At 35.5% G+C, this 12,481-nt stretch overlaps 1 protein-coding gene across 1 annotated transcript in view; it reads left to right on the forward strand.

Moving 5' to 3' along the window:
- The first annotated feature begins 237 nt into the window (after positions 1-237).
- LOC118747169 (zinc finger BED domain-containing protein 1-like) overlaps positions 238-12,481 on the forward strand; it is a 31,283-nt gene continuing 19,039 nt past the window's right edge. The window contains exons 1-2 of the mRNA XM_036481158.1: positions 238-539; positions 599-2,279. Of these exons, the coding sequence (XP_036337051.1) occupies positions 599-2,279 (1,681 nt within the window). The 5' untranslated portion in view covers positions 238-539. The remainder of the gene's footprint in view (positions 540-598; positions 2,280-12,481) is intronic.

A 12,481-nucleotide genomic window follows, 5' to 3' on the forward strand; every position in this document is an offset into this window, starting at 1 on the left:
TGTCAAATTAAAAAAAGATTAAATTATTTGGTGCACAGGGACGAATAGGTATTGAAAATATCCTTTGAAAATTGTATCCTTGATTAATTTTTTGTCGCATATCTACTACTTCTGACCACGCTTCGTGTCACGGCGTATTCGGTAAGCCTATCTCTGTTGTTATGAAGGCTAAATTTTCCGACCGTTGGAACAAAAAAATTACCTCTTTTGTCAGACCCTGCGTAATGTAGAAAGTAGGCTTGGGTAGTTCTTGAACTAAATGAACTAAAGAACTAGTTCATCTCAATGAACTAGCTCACTAGTTCGGTCTTTTCATTGAACTACATTTTTCACTACTAGTTCTGATTTTGGATCACGATCCAAATACTGACAATAAATATTGAACATGTAGCAGGCGCCTTATACAATTTTCCCAATTGTTCAAAGATACAAAAAATCTTGATATGGCAATCCTTTTTTTATTTGTACGCCAAAAGCAGATTTCACGGAAATATTTTCATTTGCATATTGTGTATTTGTGTCAATTGGAGATATAGAAAGTATATTTATTATTATACAATATCGAAAATTTTTATTGACTAATTTTTACTATGTGCAGATGATTGGAATGAGAAAGCGGAGTGCAGTATGGTCCCACTTCATTGAAGTAAATGATAAGAAGGCAAGGTGCCGGTACTGCCAAATAAATATCAGTTTTAAATGTGGGTCGCATGGCAATCTACAGCGGCACATGAAAGCCAAGCACCCGTTCATCTCAATCGAGCACCAACAGTGTGAAGAGAGGCAATTGGAAAAGGAGTCAGCGCAGGAGCAAGGACAGAAAGCAACACAGGCAATGCGGGAGTTATCACAGCCAGAACCAGCACAGAGAACGAGCGAGCAACATACTGTGGCTGAGCAACCAACAATTTCACATTACGTAGATAAACCATCAACGGGCAGAAAAGCTAAACAAATCGACAAGCAGCTCGTCCAGATGATCGCAAAAGGGCATCATGCACTACGAATCGTGGAGGAACCAGAAATGAAGAGGCTGATTCAAATGGTGTCACATTGTCCTAACTACCAACTCCCATGCAGGAAAACAGTTTCTGAAAAAATTTTACCACAAATTTATGAAGAATTACTTGCCAAAGCAAAACGTAAGGTTTCCGAATCAACTGCAGTATGCCTCACTACAGATGGGTGGACGTCGCGTATTAACGAGCATTTTATTGCTGTCACTGCACACTTAATAGACAAAAATACAAATCTTTGCTCCATTTTGATCTGCTGTAAGCAATTTAGCGAGAGGCATACCAGCGAAAATTTATGCAACTTTTTAAAAGAAGTTATGACTGAGTGGCAAATTTCACACAAAATTGCAGCTGTAGTAAGTGACAATGCCCCAAATATAATAAACGCTGTTCGACTAGGAGAGTGGAAGTCAATAGGTTGCTTTGCTCATCTTCTCAACCTGATTGTTCAACATGGAGTTGCAGAAATATCAGATGTTTTACATAAAGTAAAAGCAATTGTGGAGTTTTTCAACCGAAGCCCACGCGGACTTCAAAAACTTATGGATGTACAAAGACAACTGAATTTATCTCCCCTGAAGCTGAAACAAGATGTTTCAACCCGTTGGAATGCGACATATGATATGCTTGAGCGCATTTTAAAATTGAAGGAGGCAGTGGTCACCACTATAGCACTTCTGCGTTCTGATCTCATCATTGACCAACAGAGTTGGGAAATCATAGAGGGGGCTTTGCTTCTTCTTAAGCCTTTTTATGAGGTTACCATGGAGATAAGCTCAGAAAAAAATGTTACATTGTCTAAAGTAATAGTGTTTAACAAACTAATTCAAAATTTTCTTTTGAAGTATTCATGTCAAAATGAAAAAGTAGTGGCTTTAAAAGAGTCTTTAAAGAGAGGTATGCAAGCTCGATTCAGAAATTTGGAAATGAATTCTTTATATGCAGAATGCACTACGCTTGACCCTCGATTTAAGCAAAAAGGTTTCAAAGACGAAAGAGCTTGTTCTGTAACTATTGACAATCTAAAACGTAAGATTGAGAATATTGAGACGACTGAGACTGAAGTTGGCATATTAGAAGTTCGCGCTACTAGTACTGCGGATGTAGGAATAGAAAGTAATATCTGGGATGAATATGATGAAAATATTAGAAATATTTCTACACCTGAAAATACAACTGCTGCTGGTTTGCGCGAATTGGATAAATATCTTAATGAGGATATTTTAAACCGCAAGCAGGATCCATTAAAGTGGTGGCACGAACGTAAAGACGTGTATCCCCATCTTTACAAATACGTTTTAAAACGCTTTTGCATTGTTGCTACTTCAGTTCCATGCGAACGAGTTTTTTCGGGGGCAGGGCAAATATTAAACGAGCGTAGAACTCTTTTAAAATCCAACAAGCTTTCTAATTTAATGTTTTTGCACAGCAATATGTAAGTCTTTACGTATCGTACATATGTGCATGCATATGTTTTTATTCTATGAATTTGTTAAAGTTTTTTTTTATAAAAATACTCGTTTATTTGTATTGTATTTATACGAAAACTCTGTAAGTGATTGATGTTAAAATGAAATAAGCTACGTACACAACAAAATATTTTTGTGTAACAACAATAATGCTAAGAAGATGACCATTAGTACAAATATGCCATCCAATGAAAAAGGCTGAATAATTTTTATAAGACTTAAGTTCCTAAACATACGTTTTTTGTGTATGTAAAAGTATTCTGTGAATTCAAATTACCAAATGTTTTGGTTTGTATGTAAAATAATAAAAATAATTGAACTTTGTTTAAAATAACGTAAATGTATTCGTCAATTGAATTAAATGAAATAGTGAACTAAATGAACTATAAGAACTAAAGAACTAGTTCACTAAGGTGAACGAACTGCAAGTGAACGGTTCACTCAAATGAACTAAATTTCCCAACTCTAGTAGAAAGCTAAGATGTCGGAGGTAATTTTTTACCAATATACTTTGTATGGATGGAAGTGCGTTGAAAAAAAAAGGCCAAAAATCCACGGAATCTCTTAGCAACTTTAAACTTGCACTTTCTGATACTAGAATCTAATGACAAAACTGGATACTCAAAAAAAAAATCTGGCAAAAAAATATGGAAAATCTGATTAAAAGCTTGAAAATTTTGATGCAACTTTGTAATTAAAAAATGAGCATCTAAAAGATTGTTGTTCCTGGGTTGAAAATCTACAAAAAAAAGTCCATAAAACCAAAAACCAAAAATTTTTTGTTGGAGCTAACCAGCAAAGTATTCATTTTTTCGAAAGTTCATCGTTCAACGAAGTTTGTTCAGGGTTCAATATAATAGTTATGTAATGGCACTACAATTGCTGGCGTATGCCGACGACATCGATATTATCGGTAAAAACAAGAGCTACGTCTGTTCTGCCTTCTCGGGATTGGATAGAGAAGCAAAGCGAATGGGTCTGGTGGTGAACGAGGACAAAACGAAGTATCTCCTGTCAGCACACAAACAGTCAGAGCATACGCGTCTTGGCACCCACGTCACTGTTGACAGTTACAAGTTTAAAAAAGTAGACGACTTCGTTTATTTGGGAACCAGCATTAACACCAATAATAATGTCAGCCTTGAAATCCAACGGAGAATCACTCTTGCCAACAAGTGCTACTTTGGGCTGAGTAGGCAATTGAGAAGTAAAGTCCTCTCTCGTCGTACAAAGATCACACTCTATAAGTCACTCATCATGCCTGTGCTGGTGTATGGCGCGGAAGCATGGACAATGAAAGCATCTGATGAGGCGGCTCTTGGAGTTTTCGAGAGAAAGATTCTGCGAAAGATTTACGGACCTTTACGCGTTGGTGATGGCGAATATCGCAGACGATTTAACGATGAGCTGTATGAGCTTTACAACGATATAGACATAGTGCAGCGAATTAAAATTCAGCGGCTCCGCTGGCTTGGCCATGTCGTTCGGATGGACAGAAACGCTCCTGCTCTGAAAATATTCAACGCGGGCCGCGATGCTGGTAACAGAGGAAGAGGAAGGCCTCCTCTGCGTTGGAAAGACCAGGTGGAGAAGGACTTGGCTTCACTTGGCATTTACAATTGGCGTCAGTTAGCACAGAAGAGAAATGACTGGCGTGCTGTTTTGGACTCGGCCAAAATCGCTTAGGCGGTTACAGCGCCAAATAAGAAGAAGAAGAAGAATGGCACTATTTTTCCCTCGTAGGCCATTATGCCAGCTTTCGAGCCCATATTTTTATCTTATTCCTACACTGAGCTACAAGCACAATGTTTTTTTTTTAACAAAGTTATGATTTGATTTTTCCATGGTCAATAATCCGATTGTAAGAAATGTGATTCAAGTTGAACATTTGAGAACAAATTCGTATGTATGACAGTGGCTGAACGAGCAGAGGTGCTTGCTGTTATTTGTTGGCTTCAAGCAGTACGAGTGCCGTCAACGCAATACATAATTTTTATTTTTTTTTTGTTTTTGGTTTTTCATAATTACGAAAAAGCCTCTGTGAAGTGCAGAACCAAATCAAACGAAAAATCGCCAACCAAAAGTTTGGATAATGTAAACAAAATTGTGGTTAATATTACCAAATCATTGTTGGAAATATCAACCAAGGCATTGTTAATATTAACCAAAAATCATGTTGATTTCAAGTTTGAATTTGGTAATATTAAGCAATTTTTGGTTGATTTTTCTCTCAGTGTATCGAGAGATTTACGATTTTGTTCATCGACACGCCCAAATAGTACACTGTGCGGCGTTAATGTCAGTCTTATATAACTGAAGGAGTCCAGTTACTGGATATAGACCTTTTCTCTATAGACGGTGCGAGGAATTTTTGGTCCCTCCATTGGCTGTGTTTTTTGTGTGACGCGTCCCAAACCTAGCCACCAGGTTGTACCTGCTGGTGGGTAGACGCTACTCAGTTTGGTGAATCCTTTTACCTCTCTCCTTCCTTCCTTCCTTCTTATCCTGAAAAACGACCGATATTTATGTGCGAATGCATTTCATCCATCTTAAATTCCTACTGGGCATACTTAAATCAGCAAATCAACTAAAATAGTTTCCAAGTGTCATTACACTGCACATAAATAGAAGCATAATGTGCAGATGTGGGCGCATACAAATCGTAAAGCAAAACAAATTGCACCAAAACGTCAATGTTTAACATTGACAACGCAACATTGCTTAGTGACCCTTAAAAAAGCAATATTTGACATTTGCGCTAGAAACAAATCTCAAATGCGAACAACAATGGGCGGAAGGGAGGAGCGCGGATGCGATGCAGTTATGCAGGAGGGGGCATTACAAAATAAACTAGTATGTAAACATGTAATGCAATGCGAATTTATGCAGAAATATGATATGCCATGAAACAGGGCAATATGTGGACAACAACAAAGCGCTGCGTGCCTGCAGCGAAGATGTGACGTCTAATAAATATTTAGCTTATGAAAACTGTTGTTTGAAGGCCTGCAAGTGCGTTGTATGTGGCTCTCAATATTTGGAACAAAAAAAAAAACAACAAAAAATTCAGTATTCATAATTTCTAGTATAATTTTGTTAGAATGGCTTACAGGCAGAGAATAACTCCGGAGGTTCACCATTGCCTGCCGAGGGACGACCGTCATTGGAAAAACTTTTTTCTAACTGTTTTATTTTTTGATGTTGGTCGGAGATCGGGCTTCAACCCAGGCCGTGGGGAATGGTAGCACGCACTGCTAACCACTACACCACAGCGCATAGTGGTTCAAAACTGGAATTCAATGTTTATATTTGATTGACTGGAGCCTTAAATTTTCAACCAATTTGATTAATTTTTTTTTTAATGAAAGCTTATAAAATTGGCAAGAGACCACTTGCGCCCGTTGTGTTTTGATTGAATTTTTTAGTGCAAAGTGCGGAAAAAGTAACAATTTTGAAAAAAAAATTCACAAGAAAAATTTTAAATGCTATGAAAAAATTTATTTTTTTCTTTAATATTATTAAAAATCAACACGAATTCGTAGACACTTAAAACTTGTACTCTATTCAACTAAAATTTCATGCTCTATAAAACTGCGTGTCCAAAATTTTTTTAAGAACTAAAAACATTACTTTTGGTGAAATTTTTTTTTAACATTTCAAATTTTTGGGTGAACCGTACTCTTGTTTTCAACTACTTTTTATTATGTAACATTTATTAACTGAAACAGGAGAAACGATTTTCTTCAAAATTGCTACTTTTTCCGCTTAATACAAAGAACTGAAAAAAAAAAATTGGACTCAACTGATCTCTTGCAAATTTTATAAGCTTTCTTCAACAAAAAATAGTCAAATTGAGTGAAAAATTAAGAATCCAGTGAATTATGAACAGTAAATGCCAGTTTTGAACCACTGTGCAGCGGTCGCCAACTCCGCATATACTCGTACTAATTCCTCCTCCAACATGTGGCAACAATTAAATAGCATTGTGTTTTTTATTGCCGCTCTTGGTGAACATCTTGGTGGCGCTAAGAAGTACCACACCTTCTGCATCCATCGCGGTATACGCGTACATTTATTGCACGGCACAAAATCGGTGCGCGCGGTAATTTATGCAGCAGTTGTTATGCATGAATGCAACTTAGTAGCAGACTAAAAATACATATGTAGTTAGCACATTAATTGATGTAGCCAATGCGTGTTTCATCACCCACAGCATCTGCAGCAAATAGTGGCAGTGATTGAACTTTTATATTTAGCAAAAGCAAAAGTGACGCAGATGCATAGCATGTAGCCTACAATGGTTTTATAGATTTTGCCCACGCCCCGACGAAAGAGAAGAGAGAGGCGCTTGGAGTACACTTACGAGATTTGATTGTCCTGGGAAATAAGGTGGGCGGATATTTGCTGGTAAAATCGATGAAAATCCCTGACATGAACAGTAATACAGTTGCAAAAATCGGCGATGTCACTTTCTGAAATTTCCCGAAGCGTCTACTCAAATCGCCCAGATCGAAATATCCAGGGGCGTACCCCTTGTTTCATTCGTCTTGATTTGAATGTTCCGTCAGCATGGCCTGGTTTACCGTGTCGAACATTTTCGACCCAACTTTGAAAGCAATCTACAAGGAAATGCTCTCTTTGCTCTTTGCTCTTTATATCTTACATATCTGACACCTGAGGCGCTTTGGGCTGAATCGAAAAATAAGCACATTTCTTAGGACTTAGCTTAGATGGGTCAAATGGCTTCCCCATTGACTAAACTGCCACAAATACTATTACAACAGTATCTATGGCCAACAGGAAAAATAAAATAGTAAAGGCTTCATCCTGAATGCTGTATATCAGTAATAAAAATGGTTATAGACTAGTTCCAATAGCGGCAGTTGATGTTTGCTATAAAAAAGAATAACTACGAGTTATGCTAGAACTCTTGGCGAACTCACTAGTGATGGACTTTGTCTATCTAGGATTCAGCATAAACACCACCAACAAGAAAGCGAAGAATAACTCTTACCAACAGGTGCTACTTTGCGCTCGGATGACGATTGAAACAGACCCCCCCCCAAAAACGAACAAAAATTTCGCTCTCATTATGTTTTGGGTGCTTTCGGGAGAACTATTATTTGCAAGATCTACGGCCCTATTTTCGTGGACGACGGGTATCGGAGAAGATGAAATGACGAACTGTATGAGCTTTTTTAATGTCATGGACATAGTTAAGCGCATAAAAATATAACGATTGCGCTGGCTTGGACGCTCCGGTGAAAAGATCCTTCGACTGCGCATCCATATGGGCGGACAACGAAAGCAAGGGCGCCCAAGAACAAAATGGAATGACCAAGTGCAGGAGGGCTGCACTCGAGATGAGCAACTGGCGAAAATTCGCACAGGGAGGAGCAATTAGGGTAAATTTTTAGTCTCGGCCCAAACCGACAATGGTTGTAGTGCCAAATAAGAAGAAGAAAGTGTCGACTTTTTGTCGCAAATTAAACCTCTTAAAGCGGAGTTATACAAGACTTAGACTTGACTTGACTTGGTATTGTATATCTGGCAAATGAGCAGCGCGTGTATGTAGTTACCAAAAAAAAAAAAAAAACTTCACTTAGAAACTTGGAGACCTATAGATTTTTGATTTCTAAGTTAAATTTTTAAATGGAAAAAGAGCCGTGAGAGAATCATGTTGTCACATCATTTTTTCACATATTCTTAATAAAATTCATCTAAATATGCCACACAAATATGATTTTTTGTATAAATGAAATTCATGTGGCAATCGGAAAACAAACTTTCAAATAAAGACAGAAAATAAAATAAAAACAATCACAATTTGATACGCTTAAATACATTTATTTCAATTGTAAATTTTATTCATTTTTAACCCAATCAAATTAAACGTTTAAAATTTTGCGTGCACAAATACAAATGCTGAGTATCAGAAAAATGAGAAAAAGCAGTAGATGACACGGAGAGTAATCGTTTCTAAGTTTCTAGGTAAGTAAAGTCAAGTCTAAGTCTTGCATAACCCAGCTTTTAAATTCAATTTTTCTATAAATTGTCAAAAACAAAATTCTTGATTTCAAAACAAGTAAAATTTATTTAAAATTTTTCGTAAAGTATTTTAAACCGTACACTTCTACCGTAATGGGTCTTTTTGATACACATTTTGAGAAAATGGGAAAAATGGCATTTAGAGGGTTAAAATGTTCTACAAAAAATTTTGAGCATAAAATTTTGGAATATACACTTCTGATCAGCTAATTAAGCCAGAACCATTTTGATAAATGTTTTGCTTTCGTTTATTTAATGTTTATTATTTTTCCATAAAAGTCTAGCTCATTATATAACAAATACCATATAAATCCAGATTAAAAACAAAATTTAATGTTCGGATTCGATGCTTTAGAAATGTCCTGATTTTTGGCCACAGAAATCTGGTCACCGTAGGTATAAAAATCTTATAACACTTTTACGAAAACCGAATTTTTTTAAAAACAAAAATTTTTTTTATCCAAATACATCTATTTATTAAAATCATCTTAGCAGCTTTATTTAAAAACGCTACAATTAAATAGGAAATGAATAAAGCTTGATATACAACTTGTTCAGTACACTAATTTGGAGTAGTGGTTTAGTACACTAATTTAGAGTAGTGGTACTATAAATGTACATATGTATGTACTATGTATATGTTTACTAAATCGATTTCAATTACAATAATTATATGTATGTATTAAGAGGCCTATAGTAAAATGTATCGAGCAATTTTTTGTACAAATTGTCGACCTTTTAACTTCTCTCAGTATGCATAATTTTTAAACTAATTTGAGGAAGTTTATAAAAAATGGTGGTTGGAGAGTTAAGATATTCTACAAAAATGGAATGAAAATCCTTTGCTTAACATTTTTGTAGAATATCTTAACTCTCCAACCACCATTTTTTATAAACTTCCTCAAATTAGTTAAAAAATTGCAAAATTCTATTTCTATTTTTAATGAAACTATTGCAACATTTATATTAAGCCGCTCATCTTTGATATTCGCAATTTTGTATTTTAACTTTTAGCCCTTTTAAAGAACTTTTTCAAAAAAGTTTAACAAGACCCGAAATGCGAAGAGTTAAAGGCAGGCACCGAACGGTTATGAACTTTATAATAAAAAGCATAATTTAACCGTTAAAATTGAACTTCTGTTTTTTTTCGATAAATTTCAACGATCAAGAATAGTCGTAATTTTTGTTTATTTTTTTTTGATGAATTTTTGATTGTTATTTTCAGATTTAATTTTTTAGATCATAAAAGATTGAAACTAATCATAAAAACGTAGACTCCCTTAAAATTTATCGATAGAAATAAAAATCCAAATCTAACGATTATTCGTGATGGAAAAAAGTTTAAATAAAAAACTCCGATTTTGCAACGTTATCTACGTTATTTTCGGTCGCTGCTTAAGTGGTCAACACAAAGTAGTTCGTTAAAACTTAAAAATCTTAAAATTATGCCACAGTATTTTTACTGCCGAGCTCATTTTCTATATTTGAATAAATGAAAAAAAAAAAAATAACTGTATTGCCTAAAAATTTCGTTCTTAATATTTCAATGGTATGTTTATTTGTACTCACACAAAATTAGCGTACTGATGTGCCAAAAAAGACTCCAATGCAGGCGCCACACAGCTGACGTAAATCTATCCAAAGTCGTATGGAAAACAAAAAACGCAAAAGCTTAAGCTGTAGAGACTAGAGCAAAATTCTTTTGCAAGAAGTACGTTTCGTTCTAAATATGAAAAAAATTGCCAGAGAACTGTGTGTTCTTTTTTTTCCGACACTTGTGTTTAATAAAAAATTCGAACGCGTATGTATATTTCCGGTAATCGACTGCTGACTGCAAGTATTTTTACTTGCGACTGTATGTGTTTTTTTTTTTTTTAATTTTACTTTTTTCGTTTTGTAGCACGCGACGAAGTGAATTCGTTTTCCCCCCTGCCAGGCCTGGAAAGGGCTCTTTGTGAGTTACCACAGTAACCGTAACGACCGAGTGGATCAACAAAGGCGCGACGCGATTTTTGTGTTGAAGAAAATTTACTCGTATATGTGGAACCTTTGAAATGTGACTTATTATTGATTATTTCCACAGCGATTTTTTTAGTAAACGAACCGAGTAAGCTATGTATTTACACGTAAAGCGGGGGGCCGCCAACGCTGTTGAGTCAATGATTTGCTTCAGTTATTGCATGCCAATGCAAAGCGTCGTGCTGCCGCAGCTAGTAATGCAGCGATTGTTTTTATTGTTGTTCTATTAGCATTTGCTTGTCAACAATCCAATTAGCATAAAGAAAACACAAACGTTGACTTAGCGTGGTTTTGAATTACCCTCGCCGTTGTAGCCTTTCCGGCACTTGGGAGAGATATTGAAAATATTTAAATTCACAACGGGATTTTATTCTGTATATTTTTGGTAAATTTCATTGAGTAAATTTTAATTGCACTTAATTATTTTTTGTAGCAGATGCCAAAAATTTCTCTGCAAATGCATTTGCAGGCAGGCTATAGACCGGTGACGCACGACCGAGCACCGGCGCGCATTCATTACTCATACGCCGGCTGAGCCCCAAGGCAGTGATGATTTTTCAGGTGTTTCACTTTATTTCTCGCCTTTTATTACTCGCAACAATACACAAATGAAAATAAACTAATTTTTTAATATTAAATACATACACAATTATTCAATATTTTTAAACACTGTGCAGCTGTTACCAAAAGTTACTCATACGCACCAGCGCTCAAGTAAAAAAAAAAATTGTGAACGAGAGCTAATAAAATGTGAATAACTTGCTTTAGTAGCTTTGGTGCCAGGAATATGCATACACGCACATGTATTTATAATAATTCGAAAATCGCTAAACCGCGCGACAAATTCATTCAAAATTCATAAATCACTCGAATTTGCTGCAGTGCAATGGCAGGGGCAATATGTGGAGAAATATATTAATTTTTAGAACGAACGTGAAAGAAACGTACAATTTCAGAACGCGCACAACGCCAAACTGATTTGGAAAATGCGCGAGAAATGTAAGGCAGCCGACCACTATACAGCGTCTGACGAGAGAATGTGGCCGGCATTGTAAAGCGCTGTTAAAACGGTGCATTGTTGTTGTTTTTTTTTTGGTAGACGCAATTAGGTGCGGGTATAAGTGTGAGCATGGCTGCCACCTTAGAACATATGTATGTATATAAGTCTATCAATTTGTTCGTTAGCAGATCTCTCACACTTTGAAGCACAATGTGGCTGCGCCAAAGGCTTTGTGGGGGCAGGCAGCTATTGCTCAATATACAAAATGTAATATACGTGCATAGATAAATATGTAATTTGGTCCGAAATATGTGGCTTTTATTATATACACACATTATTTACATAGTACGTAAATATACACATATGTATGTACATACATATGTATAAAGGTATGTATGTATATTTTTATATGCATATGTACATATGTCGGTCAATAATTTTTTATTTACATGATTTTTGGCCAGAACTTTTCTTTTGTCAAATAACGAAGTCCTGCGAAAGAAAAAAAGTTTCGAAACTTGAAAAATCCCCGGAATTTTGCTAGTTTATTTTTCGAATATCTCAAAAAGTTTTATTGATGTAGTACATTTCAAGTAGAAAACAAAATTATTGCAAACTCTAACTTAAAAGCAAATTTAACTTAAAAAAAAAAATTGTTAAACATAAGTTTATTTGAAGTTAAGAAGAAAAAAGTTCATTTGGAGGTATTGTATAAAAAATTTAGCCAAAAATGCTTATACTTAAGTTTTTTGCTTTTACAATTTTTTAATTACATTAATTTTGTAAATTTTTAATTTTTCAATTTTTTTTTTTAATTTTGTTTCTTTATATCACCTTTATAACGAGACCAGGCCATTTTTGTAACTATCAGCCCTGTTCTGCATTTCGATTCCGTTCAAATGTTTCGGAATCGAAATGCATTGGTGTTC

The sequence above is a fragment of the Rhagoletis pomonella genome, unplaced genomic scaffold (assembly GCF_013731165.1).
Source record: "Rhagoletis pomonella isolate Grant_MI unplaced genomic scaffold, Rhpom_1.0 Rhpom_scaffold_00011, whole genome shotgun sequence".
Classification (NCBI taxonomy): Eukaryota; Metazoa; Arthropoda; class Insecta; order Diptera; family Tephritidae; genus Rhagoletis; species Rhagoletis pomonella.